Here is a 20,068-nt window from a genome sequence, read left to right as displayed (position 1 = left end):
ACTTTAAAGATGCAAACAATGTTGTTATTAACTATCCCTAACACAACAAGCTCTTAAATTGGTTTTTAAAGTGAGACTATGAAACCCCTACAAAGCACAGAGATGAAGCACCTGCTGTGGTCTCTGACAGCAACACGGGCAGCTTCCTTTGTCCTTCATCACCCACAGCAGAGAATGTGCAGAATACCAACACCATTACACTGCTAGTGTCAGATATTCTCCTCCAAGAAGACATACTGGCATTGACACAGTACTTTGCTTGTTTCTTAATTATGAAGTGCCCTATTTTGAGTTCATTCTGCATTGCTAACCACAGTAAGACCAGCTTTATTCAAAAGCCACGTAGTGACACTGATGGAAACCAATGACTTTTCCCAAAGTTTTCAAAAGTAAATGGAAGTTTCCTGAAAAAGGGCTTAACACTGCTCTGCTTCATAGCTCTTTGCTTTATTATAATGCTCTTTAAAAGATGACACTGCAGTTCAAGTCTGGTATCACTCTACAGAACAATGAATAGCGTTCACTGAAATTGCCATTCCTGTGAACTTCACATGAAACACATCAGGAAAATTAAAGATACAGCATTCCAGACTGACCAGGTTTCTGCTGGCCTCAATAATGAAAAATGGCTCTACAATGAGAGATCACCGTGAACCGTTACAATCAAACTCTAACGATGTGCATCATCGTGTTTCTTCATTTCTGTTTAAGTCACTGATTGCTCAATCCATCATTAATGGAATTTAGAATTGCCAAAGTAGAGGGAGAACTGAAATACCTTGGTTGGCTGTCAGCTATTTTCAAAGAAGACCACTGTATCTTTAAATGTATCCTGGATTAAAAAGGAAACGTTTTACCTACACTTGTTAAGTTATTGCACAGATCATCACACTCATAAATACATGATGGAATGTTACATGTCTGCCTGGGAAAACAAAAGAAGCGTTACCCTTCAGGTCTCAGCACCAGGAATAGCTGGCCAAGCACTTCTTGAAAACACAGTGATTGTTAGGAGGCACCAAAACACAAGTGAAATGTTTTAAAACAATCCCCAACTCCTAGGATTAGCCTTGCTTTCTGGCTGGGAACGCTCGCTTTGGCAAGCAGCACTCAGCTTGAACATCTTAATGTTTCTCTGATTTCAGGCTACCTGGAGGAATCCAACTGCTCTGTGTCTTCCAAAGTTAAAGCTGTACAAAGGAAACTGCTATCCACCACTGCAATGTCTGCTTGTTCCAGCTGCAGTTTCAGCCACCGCGTTCTCCCCTGGCAGTTTGCTTGGATGACTCAGAACTGTTTAATAACTGGTGTGGGATTGAAAGGAAAGTGATGTTCAACTATCAAAACGGCTCATGATCAGGAGTGGAAAAAAAAGAAAAGAAGAGGAATTGAGGAAAGGAGGGGAGATGTTAATAAACATTCCCTCTACACACAATAACTTCCAACAGCACAAGCTTCTGAACCATCCACTCTTAAACAAAGAGTCCAATAAAACTGGAGCTGTGCAACACAGAGTCCTCATTTCATCCTCTCTCCTTTGGAAGACATGACAAAATGCACAGATTCAAACAAGTCACTAAAAAATACCAATCGGTCCATGAAACCAAAGCCTATTAGCATGTGAGATTTGTGGTTGCTGTTCCACTTTCTGCCACGATGTTGGTTTTTAGTTTCTTCCAGTAACACGTTTCTGGGTACTGTATCAAGAGAGACACTGCTCTGTCGTTGTCTCCTGAACTGGAGGAAAAATTAATGCCCAAAAACCTTAGCAGGGCTCTGGCCATTTAAAAATATGTAGAAAATAAAATCTCAAAAATGCAGAAGTAAAAGCAGAAAAGCAAACAAAAGGCTCATACCAATCATAGCTACAAGAGAGATATAAATAAACCAGTTTTCTCCTAGGCAAAGCACACAGCTGAGAATGTATGCAAACGTCACACTACCACTGACTGAAAGCACTAAAATAAAGCTTATCCCACTATCAGCTATTTCAGGAGCTTTATGAAAAGAAACCATACCAAGTTTGTCCAGAGGAGGCTGATTCAGCTTCGCATCACTCCAGACAGACACCAGCAGTTGGGCAATGCAGTGCAGCAGATGCATTTTGCTGCCACTGCTGCAAGACGTCACAAGGACTGACTGTCAGTCGGGGACACAGCAGTGCTCCTTCACATCACCTGCAGTGTGTGGCCCTCAAGGATGTGCATCACAGCCATGTACTGCACCACAGACAGGTGACAGGTAGGCAACAGAGGTATATGAATGCAACTGAGTGATAACAAAGGCGTACCTGGAAGAGGAGAATGAAATCCCATAGGCAAGGCTGTCACCACCTGTCAATAGCAACAACAGCAGTGCTGCAAACCCAGATCTCTCCTGTTCTGACCACTCCCCATGGGGAAGCAGGCATGGCTCAGCCCAGATCTGGGTGCTGAGCAGCACCACACACTGTGTGAGCTTCAGGGCATTGCCTCAGCAAAAGCAAAGGGGAAAAAGAAAAAAAGAAATGCAGCTGTTGCAGGACAGGGCTAGAGAAGGCTAGGAAAATGCTTTGTTCGTTATCTGAAAAGTCATGCTAATAACAATACAGAATCAGGACACAAATACCTGAATGGTATTTGCAAAGACTGTAAGCCTTTAATATCTGCTACATTTAGGAGTGATTTATAGTCCCCTTCCTCTTTCCCCTTTGTTTTTTAGCTGCTGAATATAACTTTTTGACTTATCAATATTACTACAGTCTGGAAAAACTCTGATGAGTTTTTTTCCTCCTTGATGGGGGGAAAAAAAATAGAACAACATTTGAGGTAACTTCAGTAACTCGGGTCGATCAAGATCCAATTGTTGACCCATTGCTGCTCAAACAATTCACTACTTTTAAAAATAAAAGGCTTTTTGGGTAGGGATTAAGATCTGCTGTGTCCGCAGTAAAGAACTCCATGCTGCTACCAAAGCAAACTATGTAATGATGTCATGAATTGAGGTTTGATTATTCTCAGGCAGCGTACATTTGTGATCCACCACAAACACCTTGACTGTGAAAAGATCGTAGGTCTTTTGTATACAATATGGCTCATGTAACGAGAAGCACCTTTGGGGGTCAAGACTGAGACAGAACTGGATCTTCTATTCCATTCCTTAATGCTGACAAGGAGTTCCTGAAGCTTCCAAAATTGTATTCCTCTAACAGGATCCAGGAAGAAAACGTGGAGAAGTACATGACAGAGAGAGATACAGTTTGACATATTAAAGATTAATCTGGAAAACATCTGCTTAATCTAAGTTTTACTATTAAACATAAACTTCTACTTATCCTGGAAGGTGCTCACTGCCAGACTCTCTCCTCAACGTCCTCATATTTTCCATGCATTTTTTCTTACTGGAATCTTTTCTTTTTTTCTTCCTAACTCCTTTCACTGCTGAGTTGCCAAACAGATGTCCAGAAGGCCATAAACAGCAGGAAGATCTCATTTTTGTCAGTATAGATAACATAGATAGATACAAGGAAAAAAGACAAAAGAAAAAACAAAACAGAACCCTACAAAATACTCAGAGTGGGAGAAAGGGAAAGGCAAGGAAGGAGGATACACAGCACTGCATCACATCCATGTAGGAGAGCTGCTCCTCTTGCTTGATGGGTGAGGAATTTACACAGTGCACAAGGAGCCATTCTGAACATCCCTTGATAGCTCAGGCTGCCCAAATGATGAGTGGGAACAAATAATCATCTAGCTCTAGAATCCTGATTAATTCTAAGGGGAGAAAATAACTCGGAAAATCTAAAAATCTCACAAAGATTAAAAAGAAAGCTCCAGTAAAAAGTATCTTACAGACCAGTTTGAATTGCCAGACCTCATCCTGTCACAGCAATCCATAAGGCATCTCAGCTGGATCTACTCAACTGCAGCTCGCTTGTTGAAAGGCTGCCTTTTCAAGATACAGCCTGTTCTTTATTTGTGTTAAACATCTCTGGTCATCTCAAATTATATGAAGACTGGATGAATACCTATGAGCTTACACATGCAACACTATGGCATTAAAACGTGCTTGTGTCTTTCAGATCGCTCTTAAAGTCAGTGCACCCAGCCTCAATAGTGCAAGGAGAACATGTATTTCTCACTATCCATAAAAATGAGAGAACCATCTTCACATAATAAAAGATTCAGACACTACTTGTTTTTTCTTCCTAAGTTGGGGCAGAAGGAAAACAAATGGAAAAAGCACAAAAAGTAACACATCAGTAAGGTCAACCAAGATACTCCAGATGCGTGTAAAACTTTCTCCTCTCAATCAGCCAGCGTGGTCTCCCTTTCCTAGCTGCACAAAACAGGGTTAACAGTTCTACCAGTCATCCCACTTATCATCAGCTGAAGATGCCTTTTTTGTTGCCTTAGGAGGTTTTTTGGCCTTGCTCTCCCCTCCTGTGTTTTCCCAGTTGGTTTCCCAGTTTTCCCAACTGTCGCTGTTACTGTTCTTGTTGTTGGAGACTGTTCCTGAGCCCCACACGTCCCAGCTATCAGAGCTCTTCTTCTCTGTGGAATTGTCCACATAGGTCCAGCTCTCACTGCTTGGAGATTTATGAGCTTTCGGTGGGTCTGAGTTGCCAAAGGTCTCCCAGAAGCTTTGATCTACAGCACTGTTCTGGTAGCCGTCCCCTCCACTGTTCTGGTAGCTGTCTCCCTCGGCTGGTCTGTTATTGGCAAGGTGGGGAGAAAGAGGAAGAGAGAAATAAATTAGTTATCACAAAAACAACAATAAACAGAAATGACCACAACGATGTTACCATCCTCTGCTAAAACAAAAACAGAAGGCAAAAGAATTAGATGCATTTCTCAGAACAGCACTGGTTATTCTTCTAATTCAAATACATTGCTACCTGTCTACAACACAAAGATATTGATGCATTTGGCATACAGTTAAAAATCAAGGTGCAGAGCACTACTTTGCTCTCAGACTGAGAACAACTTTATGGGCCCCTGAACTACATTAGAGAAGGACTTCTTGCAATTTTTTCCCCTAAGACAGAATAATTTCTTCACTTAAAAAAAAAAAAAAATATCTGGTACTACTGCATTGCAGAGAACACACAGGAGACAAAACAATGTGTTTTAAAGAGACAGAAAATAGTAACAAAAGAAATACCTTTCAGAATGATCATCTGGTTTCCCAGAAAAGAAAGTGGTGACATCTCGCCATCCCTTACTCCCAACTCCCTGAACCTAGGCAGAAAGAACACACTTCTCATCTGGACTGAGCCAACAGCAAAAGTCACAACACATTCTCCCACTTGTTCAGATACAGATAACATGCTACAAAAAATGTCACGACACCGATTAATATTTACACTTTTGATGGGCAATTTCCAGTTGATTTAAAGGAAACACGTTTGACAACCCCACGCTGCTGGATGATTTGAGAAGTACATAAAGTTCAGCATTTTCATCCACTTCTGTAAGTAAGGGCTTTTGAACCATCTGCTAGAATTTCTTGACAAAAATGTTGGGATTACCTCTTATGTGAAATTAAACTTAATGGCAGCATTACTCTTTGGATGTTCCATGTGACTAGTATGGATATCTCTAATATTTTATACACTTCTCACTCATTCTAACTAGTATTATTCATGTGAACAGGACAAATGTTGAGTTCTAGAGCAAGTACGACTAAATAACCTCTTTCAGGGTTATTATTTTGAACCGGTATTGGGTTAGAAACACAAATTCTGAAGTGATGCCTATGGAAGTCACTATTCTAAGTCACAGGCATGGAGGAGGAACCCCAAAATTCAGATTTCAAGTTGCCAGGCTTTAAGCAGAACAGGCAACACAGAAACTTGTGTTATTCAAACATTCCCAGCACTTTGGGCACTGAGCTGTCATACTACATGATCTGCAGTGCTTAAAAGACAAACCAACCCTCCTAAGTAACACTGATTCTGCAAGACTTCTGCACCTAGCAGGCACAGAGAGCACTTACCACAAAACCAAGCAATGATTGCAAAAGAAGACAAAGAAAAAGGTATGCAATGTTAGTAAGTTCAACCACACAAATATAATGCAAGCTGTCTCCATATTCTCCAGCAGAGGTTTTCTTTGTGTCTTTAGGACACTGGTTGTCTTACAGCCCTACACTGTGCCCTCAGTGAAGCCATTAAAAGGACTGCATCAAAGCTGCAGAGCTCTTTTAGTACCCCAACAAGTACCGACCATTGAAAACTGCATTTCTGTTCACCACAAGTAGAGACTAAAGATGTTTTGTGGTCACTGAAAGTGCTGTATAAGAATATGGAGACTGGCTTATGCTTGGCCTCCTCCAAGAGAAGCAGGCCTCTCCATACCTTGCTGGCCAACTGCGATACCCCCACGGTGACCTCCTCAAAAATTTTCCCCTCTTTCACCTAATGAATCAAAGTATTGGTCATCAGTCATCAAACAGAGCAATGCTGAAGCCTTAAAACAAGTTTTCTTGTGGTATCAACTTGTAACAAGAAATTAACGAGAACAAAAACCTGACATGAATCACAGTAATCCTAAGTCAAGGCTAGCAAGTTTAAGATAAGAATAATAATCCATTAAGATAATAATAACTCCATTGATCTCCAGTGGAACAAACCTCAGCCCTTTGAAATATGCTGAGATGTTCTGTGGGCATACACAGAAACCTGAGGAAAGCAGCAGTGCACTAACACTGAGCACTAAAAACAAAGACACCCCCCAAAATTTCACCCTAAAAATAACATTCCTAAGCACTGCAGATGATTTGGGGGAGGACAAACCCAATTAACATTTCAAATCACAGAAAAATCCGAGTAAAGAATTAATAAAATTAATGCAAGGGAATTCCTGTTGTTACTAAAATATACTTTTCAGACTGGAGATTAACCCATATCCCAAAGCAGTGGCATCATCTGTCTTCAGAAAGCAACACCAGGCTGCTTTATCAAAATCCTTACGTATGGGGAAAAGGTATGGAGGTAAATAGATCACCACACTGCCACAAAAGACTTCAAAATTTTGGAGCTGATCCAAAATTCCAGAAGCACAGAACAAACACATGCCAAACGGGGAAGATGTAAAAGCACTATTTTCTTTTTTTAACCAGAGGAAACAGGAAGGCAATACTTGATGTGAGGTGAACCAGGGGTGCCCTGTCTGTAGCAGGGAGTGCAGTTTGATGATCCTTGAGGTCCCTTCCACCCCAGGCCACCCTACGACCCTAAAACTGGCTCTGTCAGCTCTCACTAAGCATTCAGGAGGACTGCCTGCCTTGCTTTTTGGTATGGCCACTTCCTACATTCACCCAGGTGGCTTTGTGTGCTTTCAAAGTGCCATTAGCCATATGTTTCTGGTCAGTAATAATTGTAAGAAGAAAAACCTTCTTCACACTATCTATGTTTCCAAGAAACAGCACAACTGGAACAGCTCAGTGTTACTTTAGACTGTGTTTTGCTGATGCATGCATGCAAAATTTGGTACTAGCTACAAGAAGTTTCTGCACAAATACCAAGTAAAGGTTGCAAGACTTTTTTTTTTTTAATTTCTATTTGATAACCTGTTCCCACTCGTGTACACACACACACACACACACACACACACACACACACACACACTTTGCTCCAAACTTTACTGTCTCCAATGAGGCAGCAGAGGAACAACAGTGGCTTAAAGATGTTTGGTTGAATGTAAAAAATGCTGACATGCAGAGCAGGGAAAAGATTATTAACTTAACACCCACAGTTATTGGTATTTACAAAAATGATTTCTCTTTCCATTTAGGGTGTATTTTTCTCTTAGCCCATCTTCCATTACTGAAACCATGAAATCTATACAAGAATATCTAACGATAAAGACTTATCATGGACACAGAAAAGCACAGCAGGGAGAAATGCATTCATTAACCCTCCTTTGGTGACTTCTTAGCTCTGAGTTATTTGATGCTTCCCCTTCACTACTGAGCTTGGACAAGGAAAAAAACAACCCAACAGAAGGACACGCTGACAGCTTGTGAAGTTGTGATAGAAGGATGCAATTGCTCTCTGAGTCATTGTGATCATATTCTGTAAGGAATTTACTAGTTCCAAAGTTACCTTTTCCTGTGCAGGTTTGAGAACATTTTCATTTAATGTCTGACCTAACTCTGATGCCTATTTAAAAGCAAAACAAAAACAAAGTCAGTTATATTTTCCTTTAAACAACAACAACAACAACACAGCCAACATTTTCGGCAGACTGGTTTCTCAGCAGTGTCTCCAAAAATACATGAAGCCTTAAGCTTTGATTCGTACAAGCAGAATGAGCTGAAAGCACACACAGGACAGTGCTGAGGAAAACCAAGACCACAGGCGTGTGGCAGAGGGTTGCTGGGGCTGCCCAGAGCCAAAGCAAAACCTGACCTCACAGCAGGAGCAGAAGCAATGCATCAACCAGCCTAAGGACAGGCCCTCTGCTGAGCCCACAGCTGAGAATTTGGAAAAAAACAACTTCATCCACTCTATTTTTTTTCCTGTTCTCCCCCAGTGACATCACATGTAGAATTACATCTGGTCTGATCATTTTTCACCAATTCTTCTGCCTCACAGTGCTGCTGGTGCTGTCTGTTAATAACAAGCCCATGGTTTCTAAGCCATACACAGGAGGCAACGTTGTGACAGAAGACTTCTATGATCTCTTTTCAGGCTGCAGGTAGGCAGGGAGAGGAAACAACACACTTCAGAACTTCTCTTACAGCCCAAAACAAGATCCAGAAGGACCTTACATAGGGCACCTTACAAAACTGTGAGCCTGCAGCGTAAGTCACAAAATGACAATTCCGAGCAAGACAGCAAAGTTTGCAAATGTTTCACATTGTCTGCACTGGAAGTGAGGCTAAAAAAGTGCTCAAATAAAACAACAGAGGGGATTGAATAGGATTCTTCAAATATGACAGATCCCTCTGAGTACTGAGTGGATGTTACCTAACAGAAGGCATAACAGACCAACAGTTCAGCCATACCAAGTGAAGCTATTGCTTGTATCAGCATGAATTCTGATGTAAACCCACATCCTCAATCACACAATTTCATAAATACAGAAAACTGAGATTTGGGTACGTTTCCTTTGAAATCACTACCTTTGCTACTATTGATTTTGGATAGCACCATTACTAACACCACATCACAGTGTGTTTATTAAAGAGCCTGCCTTCAAACAGCACCCCAGGGTAGTGCCTTGAATACTGCATTCCTGGATCAGACATGCAAAAAGGAAATCCTGAAATTGGTGTTTATGGGGAGCATGGAAAGAAGCACAGAATGTTTTCTGAGCATAGGGAGCCCGGATATCTCTATCCGTTTTAACCTATTTTAGGTAGGTTTGAAGGAACATTACCATACAAAACACACAACATTATTCTGAACAGATTTGACTTAAGGCACAAAAGAAAAAAAAGAAAAAAAAAAAAAGGAGACAGCTGAAGAGCAAATGCACATATTCAGCACAAACAGTGACAAGGAGTCCATGCACAAGAACGTATGTGAGGGTGTTACCGGCTCTGGCTGCTGCTTGTAGCCCCAAAACTTTACCCAGACAGCAAAAGAGAAAGAGCAAGGAAGGCAGAAGAAGCAGCTTTTAGCAAAACTTTGGAAGCACTCTTTCAGGCAAGTTACGTAGCATCAACCTCCACCAACCTCACATCTACTGACAAGACTGACAGTGCATACATTTGGTCCAAGGACATCAAATGCACTTTTAATAAATCCATCAGTAAGATGCTATGCCTGTTCTACAGAGGAATAGAAGACGTTTCAGGAAGCAAATGTGAGCTTCAATGACACAGCTTAGGCTGCAGGGAGCCACACTGCTGAGGTCCTTGTCAGTAGATGCGATGAGTTTGTACACTCTGCATTTTATTTACACATTATAGAGGAAAAACAGTTCTCTGAAAGGGAAACTGCTGGCTGAAGTGAAAAATGAAGACCTGCCAGACACTGCATTATTTTTTTTTTTTTTAGGTAAGCCAAACAGTAAATATTTTAAAGCTCCTAGGTATGAAGTTTGGCTGCTCTCACAAGACATTTTTGTTCATTGTGAAAAATCACACACAAACTTGGCTTGCTATGTGGAGCACTGCCATCCTACTGCACACATCTCCTGCTCCAACACCTGCAGTTTCACATGTGTATGGCACAAGAGCAGCCCAGCCACGTGCCAGGCAGGCAGGCTGTGCATACAGGCAGTCACAGCTCCAAGTCAAATACTTTATACAAGGCATTAACATATGCAAGTCACTCAGAATACTGGCACTTTTAAGAACCCCCTCCTTTTAGAGGTTTTTACATTCAAATTTAATTCTGTTCTATGCAAATAGATCTTGCTTACATCACAGCTCTGCATAACTCAGGTCTAGCTGTCTCTGTTCTAACCTTAGTTTGAAGGAGGAAATATTTCTGGAATTTCCATTGTTATAAGTGCACCCAATCAAATGAACTTAATAACATTATTAAGCAGTTCACATTTGCAATATCTTAACAGGATTTATGAATGGATTGCTTCACATCAGATCACTCACAAAAGAAAACTACTTTAAGACAGACATTTAAGCTTCACACAAATAAAACAGGAGTGTTTTCTGTCCACAGTCAAATTGAAGGATTTCATTCTGCTGCCTTTTGAATGCACCTGACAGTTACATACACAGCAGATTATCATGGTCTGTTTTCTATTTAATCTGATCACAGTAACTGCAATTCCCATGGAAATAAGAGCTAGAACCTAAGAATTACTGTGCACCATGAAGATAAACACGCAAAACTGAATCAATTGGTAAGACAAATGCATGACAACAACTGGCTTTTAAATGTGAATAAGATCTAAGCTTAATCTATGATCACCTTTTGACTTGCTTGAGATCCAAACCTGGTAGCCTGTGAAAAGAAGTTCAAATTTAAAAATCAAAGGTTTTATTTCTAGCAAACACACACATCTGAAATGCTGAGAGATCCCTTCCAAAACAAATGGAAAACTCAGAATTGAATTTACAAGAAATGACCACTCAGAAACATGAGAAATACAGCAGATAGGAACATTCACTGCCAGTATCTCATACACCATAGGCAAAGAGATGCAACGAATGGGATTTAGTCTGTCTTGGTAATGCTTTTAAAGACAGATCTCTATTAGAAGCCAGATTGTGATGACAGAACCACTTCTAGTTCACAAGAATTACACTGAAATACACTGTGATTACTTACACCCTCCTTAGCAGCTGAGGCAATCTTGCTTGCTCCAGTTGTAAAACTGCTCCATCCCTTTAAAAGAAAGCAAGAATGCACCAAGTTATATGAATGCCAGTAACAGATGATAACCAAGTGTTCACTATTACATGCCAAATTAAGTCAAAATGTGCTCCAACACAGCCTGTCCCAGGGACATAAGAATCACCCACCAGCGAGAGCAAAAAAGGCAGTCTACCACTCAACTGTAAAATAGCAATAATAGCAATGAATCTCCATTACTTGTGACAAAATGCTGCAATGTGCAGAAATGTGAGTTGCAGCTGTTATTCTGTTAGAAATGGCTGTGTGAAAACAATTACTCTAAGAAACCAGCTAAAGAAAGTGAAGGAGGAGAATGGAGAATGATTCTAATCTTCTTTTTTTTTAATAAATCCCACCAAAGTACAGAGGTTTTGTTTAAAGAGTGGATATTGAAGTAACACATTACATTCTAGGTTTCCTCACTGGGATGAATACACATAAATGCTTTAGAATTACACTGTAATACACATTCCTGGTCAGAAGAGGGCATTTTAGTTGTGTGTTTCAATGACGTCATGTATCCAATAACAGCTGACAGTCACTTGGACAACACAGTGCCACCTCTTTTTTGCTGTCTAAGCACATCTGCAATGTATTATAGATGTGGTTCCTAACTTTAACTCTCTAGCCTACAGTCTACAATATAACTGGAAATACAGCTTCCAAGCACATTAACACAAGAGATTTTCTCTGTCCAAATCATATGATGATGCTTTACAGAAGAGCACTGACCACTAACCCTGGTCAAAAACCTTACTACCTGTCTAAGTGACTCCAAATGCCAAATTTTGTCCTGCCCAGCTACTTTGCAGCATATGACAGCTCCTGACTTTACTCCACGTTTCCTTCCAACAACCCAACTTTCACCATCTCTGCTTTACTCATGACAGTGTACAGCCATATGCTGTTATGTTTTCATTTATCCTCATTTTCTTATCTTTAAGAACTGATCTCATACATGATGCTTAACTTTCCAAGTTCTCCAGTATTTTTCTTGCACTGGGAACTGATCTACTGCTCTACATCTCTTTGTACCTACTTGCAGCCTTTAGTTTCCCTTGCCTATCTGCACTGCAATAACAACAGCATTTGAAACAGAAGAAAATACTACTGCAGATCAAAGAAGTCCTCAAGTATTTTCTTACAGAGTACAGTGAAGACATGGCATTATTCAGGAAGTCATCCTCTTTTTTTGGAGGGGTTACTGTATTTCCAAACCCTACGTAGCGATTCTCTTGGCCACTACAATAAGAAAAGGAATAAACAGGATCTGTATTAGCAGACTGAATTAAAGCAAGTCACTAATCAAAAATATAAAGCATAAATGAATAATCATTTTGCAGACTTTAAAACACACTTGCAAGAAAAAGTCTGGTAGTGCTGACAGCTGCTGAACTAGCAGAGTGCCTTGCACCCAAAATACAAACCCACCCTCTTAACAGAAACTTAACACCAAAAAGGATCCACTGGTGAATCCTTGCTAATTAATGATTCTCCAACAGATCACTCACACCAGAAACTTAAGTAAACCTTTACAAACAGGAGGGGAATCAACTCTTTGAAAGGGTTCATAATTGCAGGACGAGGGGAAATGGTTTTAAGTTGAGGGAGGGGAGATTTAGGTTGGATGTCAGGGGGAAATTCTTTACAGAGAGAGTGGTGAGGTGCTGGAACAGCTGCCTAGAGAGGTTGTGGCTGCCCCATCCCTGGAAGTGTTCAAGGCCAGGTTGGATGGGGCCCTGGGCAGCCTGGTCTAGCATTAAATGGGGAGGTTGGTGGCCCTGCATGTTGCAGGAGGGTTGGAGATTCATCATCCTTGAGGTCCCTTCCAACCCTGGCCATTCTGTGATTCTGTGAAGCAATATTAAGAAAACAGGAGAAAAAAAGGAGAAGAATAGACTTAGACTAAAACATGTTAAGATACTATATACACTAAGAATTACCTAGTTTGGAGCCTACCACTGTAACATTTGGATGTAACTGTTCGGCCCAGTGAATCAGCATCACAATTGCACAGCTGTAGTGTAACATCCTGACTGCCAGGCACAAATAAATAGTTAATAAATATTGCATTACCCTTGGTAGGAGTTGACATCATCATTTAACCAGTCTTCAAAAGCCTTGTCAGAAGAGGCAGTTGCATTCTGAGAAGGTCCAGCAGAACTACTTCAACAAAAGATTTGAACAATGAAACAGTCTATAGCAAAAACCACTAGTTCAGCAATGTATCTTGTTGTATATCATCACAAATCAGGTGTGAAATTGATTATTTCTTTGGCCTAACACATAGGGAACTTTAATGTAACCACTAAAAGCCAATTTACAATTACTTGTTCAGTTAACTTGACTGTTTATTGCAAAAAATAACAAACATATAGGCAAAGGCAGAAAAAAAGAACTGCTGTCCAGTTCTGATGCTCTCATTAGTAATTAGTGCCATAAGGAAAAGCCTTTTTCTTTGGCACTCAACTGTGAACTGGAGCTGATCTGTAGTGAAGGTAAAGCAGTGACACACTATGCATGACTGACACAATGAATCTCAGGTGCACTGCAAGTCAAAACAGAAACAGGGAGTCTCCTCCTCCTCTCCATCTCAACTGTCTCAAGTGTATTCTTTAAGATACAGGTGGAGGTGGGGGTAGGAATTACAAGAACAGAAATTCTGCCTCCTCATATTCATAAACTTCAGCAAAATAAACATTTATTCAGACAACACCATCGACAACACAAAAGCAGCAGACACTCAAACATCAGCAACAGCAGATTCAAAAGCTGTACTGACAATAAATAGCAGTGCATACCGATGGGTGGAAGAGAGAGACGTTTTAGGCTGAGGTGGTGTCCAGTTCCTGGCAGGAGAAGTTTCAATGGACCACTCCTTACCCTCAGCTACTGTAGCAACCTAAAATGGGTAGGAAAACAATCACAATTCCAGCTACAACTTCTCATACTAGATAGGCACTGGTCCTGTAAAGCAAGGACAAGTTGGCTTTCCACCAGGACACACAACAGAACTTACCTGATCTCTAAAAAGAGCTGCAGCTTTGCTGTTGTACTTCTCTTGCATTGACCAGCAGGGATCATAGTCATCCTGAGACTCCAAGAACTCTCGAAATTTGCTGTTACCTCCAGCCTTCATTTTCTCCAGCTCGATATCTTTCCATTTGTCCATAGTTACAGAACGTACAAAACTAAAAATCAGTTTACAAAAAAAAAAAAAAAAAAAAAAAATCATGGCTTTTTTTAACTTTCTGATACATCAGCAGGGATAAAAAAAAAAAAAAAGGACAGGGATACAGAAATGTTAATAAATACTCTCAAAGCATGAAAAGAAAGAGTGTCTTAAGAAGGTGGTCAAATCTTCATTGAAATAAACAAAAATATGGCACTTAAAAGACGCTGTCAAGAGAAGGAAAGCGACAGAAAAAGCAGCTTTCTTGTCTGCAGGGCTGACCTGAGGTGGACTCCCAGGCCTCGGTGCTTTCCTGAGCACTCCAGACAGATCCAGATTCCATAAGTCACACTCACCCACTGGGGGTTAAACGCACCGCATTCAAAGCACACCTGCAAGAGAGAAAACAATCATCTCTAACTATAACCAGATCTCACCCGCATGGAAGTCCCCCAAGCACAGCTCAAATAGTTGGGTCATGAAATTGTCTTGTGCAGGAATTAAGTTCAGCAGGGAAAGTTCTTTGGGAACCACCACCACCCCAAGAGCATCAGCTTCCCTTAAATGTTTATTTATGCTGAATGGAAAGCATTCACCTACCTGAGTTGTATTATAAAATGATCACGTACCAAACACCAGTAGGGAAAGACATAAACAAGAATGAAGCTGTTGTTGGGCTATTGCATTTAAGGCAGCATTCTATCAAGCTATTTGAAATAGTAAGTTATACCAAAGACATCTCTTGCTTGGACTCCAGGGCTTACAGCACTCAAAGCCTCTGAAAGCCTTCTGCCAAACACACAGCCACGTGTTACAACATATATATGAATAAACATTACTAGAACTAATGTAAATACAAGAGATCCTTATTTCTCTGCTACCATTAGTTAGACATACAAGTGCTACAAATAGGTTAGCTTGTACAGACAGCAGCTATAAGTGGAGCAGACAGAAAGACAATTCAGCTCTGGGAAATGACAGCAGAATACAGTTTTCTCACATTGTTCTCATCTTGTGCTCTGACTTCCTTGAGAACTTTCCTCGTTCTTGGACTTGCCATGATTCTACAAAAGAAAAACAACAACAAGATCTGAGTCATACTAAAGAGCTGGATACTGGTGTGATGTTCAGTACCATCAATGCACAACTCGATGATAAAAACCTAGCAAACAACACCACAGAAACAGGAGGGAATAAAGAAGAGAAAAGAAGAAACCACGACTCTGCCTTTCCATTTACTTCGTACAGCGTGGGGAATTTTAGTCATCCTACCTCATCTGTTGGAAAGCTGTAATTCAGCCACAGCTGAGCAGGCAAGGGAAGAGAAACACAGAACTCCTCCTCCTATGGCCACATCCTGCCAACCTGACACCCACTGCTGCCATCCACTGCCCCTCCCAAAAGCACTTCGTGGTTCCATGGGACCTTACACACAGAAATGCACCAACCAAGGTACAGAATGACACAGACTGACACTGAGGAGTGCTGAATGCTGCTAACAGAGTACTTGAGGGGAAGACACAAAAAAGATTCTCGTTCTATCAGAAGTAATGAGTTTCCTTATCAATTAAGTTCTGAGAAAACAAGGTGATTATTGGACCCTCTTGCACAAAAAAGAATTTGAATTCCAGTGCAGACCAAATCACCTCACTCTATTTTTCATGAAGCATGAAATGCAGCTGCAGGGAGCAATGGCAATTCACATGAAGAAAGAGAAGTGACTCACTCACAGTATATAGCCTGGAAAAACCAAAGGACACAGAACGCTCATGACTGGAAAACTAAATACCAAAAGCATAAAATCCTACCAGTAAGAAAACTGATGTTAAATTTGTATGAACGAGGCAATGTCAATTTATTGCTTCCCTGTGAATTCCAGCCACAGCAGTGCAACAGAACAGTGCAAATGCAATTACACACATCACCAGCTAAGACAACAGGGCTCAGAAAGAAATAAACTCAAAATTCTATCTATGTGTTACAAAAGCAGAGGTTACCTGTGGCAGAACTCAATGCCTTTATCCAAAGCATCTATTCCTCTGTTAACACTCTGAACAGCACTTAATCCTGTGTAATTTAAGGGGCACTATATGAACCAGGCATCCTTTGTAGACCAAGCCAATGTCCACACCACACAAGTGGCCACAGACCGCACAAGTTTCAAACCTTTGCCTCCCAGCTGACAGAGGATAGGATAAGGGGGAATGGTTTTAAACTGAGACAGGGGAGGTTTAGGTTAGATATTAGGAGAAAGTTTTTCACACAGAGGGTGGTGAGGCACTGGAACAGGTTGCACAAGGAGGTTGTGGATGCCCCATCCCTGCAGGCATTCAGGGCCAGGCTGGATGTGGCTCTGGGTTGGTGGTTGGTGACCCTGCACATAGCAGGGGGGCTGAAACCAGATGATCATTGTGGTCCTTTTCAACTGAGGCCATTCTATGATTCTGTCATCGCTGCTTTTCTGTATAAAATCCTTTATCAAAAGACCTTTGGCCAACTGCAGATTGAACATATGTCCATGCCAGAGACACCAGCTTCCCCCACGTAAGCCATCCACAAAGGGAGCCCCAGTACAGCTTCCCACCTTTCAAAAGTCAAGCTCCAAGCTTTGTAAGAGCAGGGAACGCCTTCAGAGCCGCCAGGCCTAAATCCAGTGATATTCACTGCAAACGTTAAGGGATCTCATTATCACAAGCTTACTTGAGTCACAGAAGCTGGCTGGGCACAAAACCCCTCTGCTTATTTCCAAGCAAGGAAATACACTGTGCTACATACCTGAAATGAATATTATTGTCATCTAACGCACTAAACAAAGCGTACAGCTTAGGAATGTTTCCACTGATGGGTATAAATACCCTGAACTAAAGGTTGCAAGGCGGAAACATGCAGTTCCAGGCAGCTCAGCCTCACACACTTATTTCCCAGCCCAAACAGTTCGCTTCCAGAGCAACAATCACACAACGCACAACCTGAATTTCTACGCTGGGAAAATCCAGCATGCTAAAAAGTTGGTGTGAGCTGTGACAGGACTCTACGGCATCGCTGAGGTCGGACAAGAGCTCTCGGGTCCGCACCGCACCGAGTAACCACACCCCTGAGCGCCACATCCCCACGTCGGACACCTCCATAGGCGGTGACCCCGTGCCCAGGGCAGCCGCGCCGTGCATCATTTGCAGATGTCCCCCAACGCCCAACCCGGCACAGCCCGGCCCCCCGCCCGGCTCCAACCTCCCGGCACAGACACCCCGCGGGCCGTGCCGGCTGACAAACGATGCCGACGGAGCAGCTGTCAGGGCGCTGCTCACCGAGAGCCGCGGGGCGGGCAGTTCCTCCACCGAGAGCCGCGAGCTGCGCCGTGCGGATCCGAGGCGAGTCCGAGAGAAGCGCTTCAAAACATGGCCGGCTTCCAGCCACCTCTGGGAAAGAAAAGCGGAGATGGATATAACAGAAGGGCTAAACGGCGTCCGGCCGGGCCCGGAAAGGAAGGAACGGAGCCGCACGCACCGGCACAGCACTGACGCGGCGGCCGCTCCGGTCCCGCCCGGCGCCGCACGGCGCAGCCGCCGCTCACGGCACGGACGGCGACGTTGCAGCGCCGCGAGGAATTGTGGGTGCCGGGTTAACCCGTTGTGTGCCGGGAGGGAGGGAGGCGGTGAGACGTGGCGGGGTGAGCGGGGTGCGGGGTGGATGCTGTGCTGGTGGGAAGTGAGATACAAAGAACCGTCCGGCGTGGGGTGGGAATCGTGACGTGGGAAAGCGGGGTGGAAAAATGGCAAAAGAGATGTTGGGAGAAATATTGGAAAACTTTTTTTTTCTTCTTTTTCCTTTTTTCTTTTTTTTCCCCCTTTTTTTCCTCGTTTTTTCTTTCTTTTTTCCTCTTCTTTTCTTTTTCCCTTTTTTTTCTTTTTTTCTTTTTTCCTTTTTTTCTCTATTTCTTTTATCTTCTCCCCTTTTCCCCTTCTCCCCTTTTCCCCTTCTCCCCTTTTCCCCTTCTCCCCTTTTCCCCTTCTCCCCTTTTCCCCTTCTCCCCTTTTCCCCTTCTCCCCTTTTCTCCTTCTCCCCTTTTTCCTTCTCCCCTTTTTCCTTCTCCCCTTTTTCCTTCTCCCCTTTTTCCTTCTCCCCTTTTTCCCTCTTCCTTCTTCCTTCTTCCTTTCTTTTTTTACTTTTCTTTTTACTTTTTTCCTTTTTTTTTTCTTTTCTTTTTTTTCTTTTTTTCTTATGTTGCGTGAAGGTTGAATCTCTTTTGAATTAAAAATGCTCATCAAAACCACTGCTTTTCAAGACACACTATTTCAAGAGTCCTGCTTTGGGTCAAGGAGATATTTTAAAAGCTGCATTATTTTTAATAAGGGGAAACACATTTGTGCCAACCAGCCAGACCCCAGCCCAGCCCAGCATGCAGGCTCCATTTGGTGCCATCTGAATCCCCATGCACAGTGATGCCCTCGTGCTGCACCAGGTTATCAGATTAGATATTAGGAAACATCTCCAAAAGAGCAGTGATGCGGTGGCACAGAGGGTGTTGGGATCCTCATCCCTGAAGGTGTTCAGAATCACGGAGATGTGGCACTGAGGGATGTGAGCAGTGGGGTTGGACGTGAGGATGTTTCCAACCTCAGTGATTCTGTGGTTCTCTGTTGGCACTGGAGGGCAATTTCCATACCTTGCCACCCGACAATGCTCTAAAGGTGATGAGAAATCAAATATGAATAAGAGAAGGTGGAAGTGCTTTGTGATGGTTGCAGACAAGTGCCTGGAGAGCGCACTGATAATAATCACTAATTTATTTTTAATCAACAACCGTAGACAGGCCGGAGCAAAGCTTTAACATTTACATATGAATCCCACGGAGACAATACGCTGCTGGTTTTCAGTACAACTCCTATCTGGCCTCCCTTAATAAGTAGGCTGTTATCTTACTATCGGTGCACGAGAGATTAACAAGAGCCATTTTCATTAACATTAACGGCAGCTACACACATAACGCCCCTGCATCAACAAGAAGATAACGGGCCGTCAATGTGTGTGCATTCAAAGGAGAGAGGAGGAGGTATGAAACATAAAGAAAATTCTACTTAGATAATTTGCTCCTCCAGTTAAGGACAAAGTGGTCTCTTCTGATAAGCACCGTTATTTTCTGGTAAACACGAACCAGTGGACAATGAGGTTCCCATCAGGCACACACTGTATTAAAAGATCTAATGAGAATATTAATCTCGGTTCTTCTGTCGAAGCGATAGAACCGGTGGCTGTGGGCTCACATCCCACATTCGGTACTTGTGCTCGCAGCCTCAGGGGAGCAGTGTTGGGCAACGTTTTCCATCCGTAACGATGCTGCGCTGAGTTCCTGATGGCTGCTGCTTCCTTCGTGTCCCAAACACACACTTTCATCTTCCTGGGCCCAAAACTGCTGCTACCAACCGAGAGCGAGCAGTGCTGCTGTGCTCACACTGCAAGTTGCCCTGAGCCAGCAGTTATCGTTAACCTGTTGGTGTGCGCTGAGATGGAAGGTGCAAAGGCTGCAGGATAGGGCTGGTTTTCAGCAGGAATGAAAGGAAGCCACAGGCATCTGCCTTCCTTAGCAAGCACATAAGTGCACACCA

General features: G+C 42.4%; 1 protein-coding gene across 10 annotated transcripts; it reads right to left on the bottom strand.

Moving 5' to 3' along the window:
- Positions 1-337: 337 nt before the first annotated feature.
- ARFGAP1 (ARF GTPase activating protein 1) lies at positions 338-17,999 on the bottom strand. 10 transcript variants are annotated; one of them, XM_090152020.1, is made up of 15 exons: positions 17,970-17,999; positions 17,771-17,881; positions 15,466-15,529; positions 14,748-14,857; positions 14,313-14,484; positions 14,095-14,195; positions 13,370-13,459; positions 12,439-12,535; positions 11,228-11,284; positions 10,868-10,900; positions 9,524-9,553; positions 8,087-8,143; positions 6,338-6,397; positions 5,143-5,219; positions 340-4,690 (listed from the first exon to the last, which is right to left on the bottom strand). In XM_090152020.1, exons 3-15 carry the CDS (start codon positions 15,523-15,525, stop codon positions 4,342-4,344), a joined length of 1,293 nt encoding a protein of 430 aa, XP_090008146.1. In that variant the 5' UTR covers positions 15,526-15,529; positions 17,771-17,881; positions 17,970-17,999; the 3' UTR covers positions 340-4,341. The 10 variants fall into 10 exon arrangements, with proteins under 10 accessions (XP_090008149.1, XP_090008151.1, XP_090008152.1 ...); XM_090152022.1 differs by having other exon boundaries at positions 341-4,690; positions 13,370-13,456; XM_090152023.1 differs by lacking the exon at positions 6,338-6,397 and having other exon boundaries at positions 338-4,690; positions 5,143-5,213.
- Between the last annotated feature and the right edge of the window lie 2,069 nt (positions 18,000-20,068).

The sequence above is a fragment of the Phasianus colchicus genome, chromosome 17 (genome assembly GCF_987193195.1).
Source record: "Phasianus colchicus chromosome 17, bPhaCol1.hap1.1, whole genome shotgun sequence".
Classification (NCBI taxonomy): domain Eukaryota; kingdom Metazoa; phylum Chordata; class Aves; order Galliformes; family Phasianidae; genus Phasianus; species Phasianus colchicus.
Note: the sequence above shows the minus strand (reverse complement) of the source record. Positions and strands in the feature narration are given on the sequence as shown.

Excerpts from the sequence above, each read along its gene's own strand:
- ARFGAP1 (XM_090152020.1), bottom strand. The coding sequence starts at position 15,525 with ATGGCAAGTCCAAGAACGAGGAAAGTTCTCAAGGAAGTCAGAGCACAA. Across the intron at positions 14,858-15,465 it reads GAGCACAAGATGAGAACAAT|GTGTGCTTTGAATGCGGTGC; the intron begins GTGAGAAAACTG and ends TCTCTCTTGCAG. Across the intron at positions 14,485-14,747 it reads GGCCTGGGAGTCCACCTCAG|TTTTGTACGTTCTGTAACTA; the intron begins GTCAGCCCTGCA and ends ACTGATTTTTAG.